Source organism: Anneissia japonica, unplaced genomic scaffold (assembly GCF_011630105.1).
Source record: "Anneissia japonica isolate Jap-2015-1 unplaced genomic scaffold, ASM1163010v1 scaffold288033_len957474_cov176, whole genome shotgun sequence".
NCBI classification, from domain to species: domain Eukaryota; kingdom Metazoa; phylum Echinodermata; class Crinoidea; order Comatulida; family Comatulidae; genus Anneissia; species Anneissia japonica.
The window spans coordinates 434,577-437,675 of record NW_022715491.1 but is presented as its reverse complement, the minus strand read 5'-3'; the positions used below and the strand labels follow the sequence as shown (position 1 = coordinate 437,675).

Sequence of the window (3,099 nt, the reverse complement as noted above, 5' to 3'; positions counted from 1 at the left end):
CAGTCTTTTGAAGTGTGTAAAGCTCCATTTTATCCCATACATAGTCAAAATATTGGGGGGGGGGGGATGATACAATGGACCATTCCCCCCCCCTTGTCAAATATTGGGGGATATATCCCCATCCCCCCGGGATCTACGCCTATGACCATGCGCTATTGTAACTAGTAGCAGTGGAACCTGGGCTGGGACCTAAGGTCTGTCAGAATCTCCATGGTCCAGTGCACATCCAGTGGCTACCACAACTTTAGCTGACTTGTCTACTAGTGGAGTGCCTTAGCGTCAGGGTCGTTACACGGATGACAAAAGTGCCAAATTTAGTACAGATATTAGTATGGACATACAGTTTTGAAAAATCTGTGGAACCCAAAAAATTATATTTTTGGGGTAAAAAATCGCATTTTTTTGGGAAAAAATACGGTTTTTAATATTTTGGTATTTTTTACTATTATAGTTCAAGACCTACCTGTACAAATAGGTTTAGAATCAATATGGTCATTATTTAGTCAGAAATAAGCAAATAAAAATGAAAAAATATTAAGAAAATAAAAGATATTTTGGACAAAAAATTACGGTAGCTTTTGTAACAATCTAGATTTTAGCTTTGTGTATAGGTTAATAATTGAATTACCTGGATGACAAAAGTGCCAAATTTGGTACAGATATTAGTATAGGCATACAATTTTGAAAAACCTCTGGGGCAAAAAGAAATAAATTTTTGGGGCGAAAAATGAATTTTTGGTGTAAATAATTGAGTTTTTGGGAAAAAATATTGTTTTTATTATTTTGGTATTTTTGACTATAAAATACAAGGCCCACTTGTACAAACAGGTTTGGAATCTATATTTCGTCATTCTGTTGTCCCAAATAAATCCGTCCAAAAATTATTTGATTTTCTTTATATTTTTTCATTTTTTATTGCTTATTTCTGACTGAATAATGATCATATTGATTCTCAACCTATTTGTACATGTAGGTCTTGCACTATAATAGTCAAAAATACCAAAACATTGAAAACCGTATTTTTTTTCCAAAAATGCGATTTTTTTTTACCCCAAAAAGGCAATTTTCTTTTTGGTTCCAGAAATTTTCTTAAAAAGCATGTTGATAAAAATATCTCCACCAAAAATTAAACCTATAAAGTGTGTGAATTTCTTCTAATTAAGTAAATGTATTTTTGTAATAATTAGTACCGGTAATATCAATTTGTATTGCAAGGATTAACTTTTAGGCCTTTACTTTTTGCAATATTTTAGGTCGTAGATTTGCGGAGCAGGAGATGTATATATTTCTAGCAGAGGTTGGTTTTTATTTCAGAAGTTTATCAAAATATTCTAAACTTTCTTTTTTTATTTTATATGTGCTTTTATTGTTGTTTTCACTTATGATTTAATAGATATTGCACCATAAGCTGGTTTTAGTACTCTGTATACTGCCAGTCTTAATTCGCTTTAGGTAGGCCTAGCTATTTGTCACATTTTTCGATTGAGGATTACATTTGATTTTGTGTATACAGAAATCTGTTGCATAATAATTACAAGTTTGTAAATTTTAGTGTTAAACTAGTTTTTGTATGATGAGTATAGAAATTATTAAGTCTACATGTAATAAGTTTGAAAACTCATTGGGACTGCTAACCGAGTATCAAGTTAATACTTAAATTTAAAAAAATATTCCGATTGATATTAAGTGACCGTTGACATTTTTTTGTTTTGAAAATATTGCAGATAATACGCCAGTTTAATATAATACCAACTAAGACGGTTGGCATAACGACCGATCTTCTCGTCATTCCAGATGAGCCGGTTGATCTGAAATTCAAAGACAGTAAGATGAACTAGAAATTAAATATCACACTTGTATATGCTAAAGTTATGCAACATTTTAGACATAAATCAGAACATACTTTTATTTTTCTATGTCAAAATAATGATCGCTTAAACTACAATACAGTGATAATGATAATGATGATAATGATGACATAAATCAGAACATACTTTTATTTTTCTATGTCAAAATAATGATCGCTTAAACTACAATGCAGTGATAATCATAATGATGATAATGATGACGACGAGGATAATGATGACAGAAATATGAAGTTCTATCCATTGTAGTAATCAATTACTTGCTTATTAATTCTTAAAATTCCACATCCATGGTTTAAATAATGTAAACAAGTAAAAGTAAAGCTTAGATACCATAAATATTTTTTTGGACTACATTAGAAATAATAGGAAGTAAAAACTTCCTAACTATATAGAACAAACGATTCTCAGGAAGAAACAAAATATACACTACCAAGGTTTCATCTCAACAGATTTATGATGAGAGTTTGACTCAGCATAGAGTGGTGTCACAGTTGAAAATGTATTCCCTTTATATTACCGTATTGTTAAGCATGAAGTAAAGTTACAGACACATGCATCGAAGCGTACAGATGCAGGTGAAGGTATAAGCAATTATATGTATATGTAACGACGTATATGCAGCTTACACGAATTGCCACGTATGCACTAAACTTAGTTATAATATGTATATTATGAGAAAAGGGCGGGTCGTATATAAGGTCTATCGAAATTAGCGTTAGGGTATTTTGGTTAAGGAAATGAAAGAACCATAGCCTATAGCCGGGTGGTCTTACAGAAATTGACAGGCTGATGATTGCCACTAGTAAGTTAATTCTATTTTATGTGATTAATGTAATTTGAATCCGCCGTATTAAACGTTAAATGTGTTAATGGTGATATTAGAGACCTAAATGAATTGTTTTTATTTAGGTGGCGGAAGGGGCAAGAGCTTATGGAATCAATTAGTAGAGATAGGGGAATGGTATCCGGTCTAAACAGGACCAGGAAACGATAGAAGCCCCACCCCGGCAGCGACTTTTTTTTCCCGTACGAAACATTTACATGAAACTCCACTCGGGCCGTCTCGGCTGAATCGACCCGAAAATCTCATTGCAGAATTCAGGAGGTCAAAAGGTCAACAGATAAACGTCTACAGAACAACTTCTGAGAGAGCGTCGCTGTCTAATTTTTAAAAATACATTGATGTTACTATGTTAATACCAATGGGTCGTTTAAAATGACATATAATATT

At 32.4% G+C, this 3,099-nt stretch overlaps 1 protein-coding gene across 1 annotated transcript in view; it reads left to right on the top strand.

The window, feature by feature from the left end:
- LOC117109280 (1,25-dihydroxyvitamin D(3) 24-hydroxylase, mitochondrial-like) overlaps positions 1–3,006 on the top strand; it is a 19,800-nt gene extending 16,794 nt beyond the window's left edge. The window contains exons 10-11 of the mRNA XM_033251553.1: positions 1,254–1,297; positions 1,725–3,006. Coding sequence (XP_033107444.1) covers positions 1,254–1,297; positions 1,725–1,838 — 158 coding nt within the window. The 3' untranslated portion in view covers positions 1,839–3,006. The remainder of the gene's footprint in view (positions 1–1,253; positions 1,298–1,724) is intronic.
- The last annotated feature ends 93 nt before the right edge of the window (positions 3,007–3,099 follow it).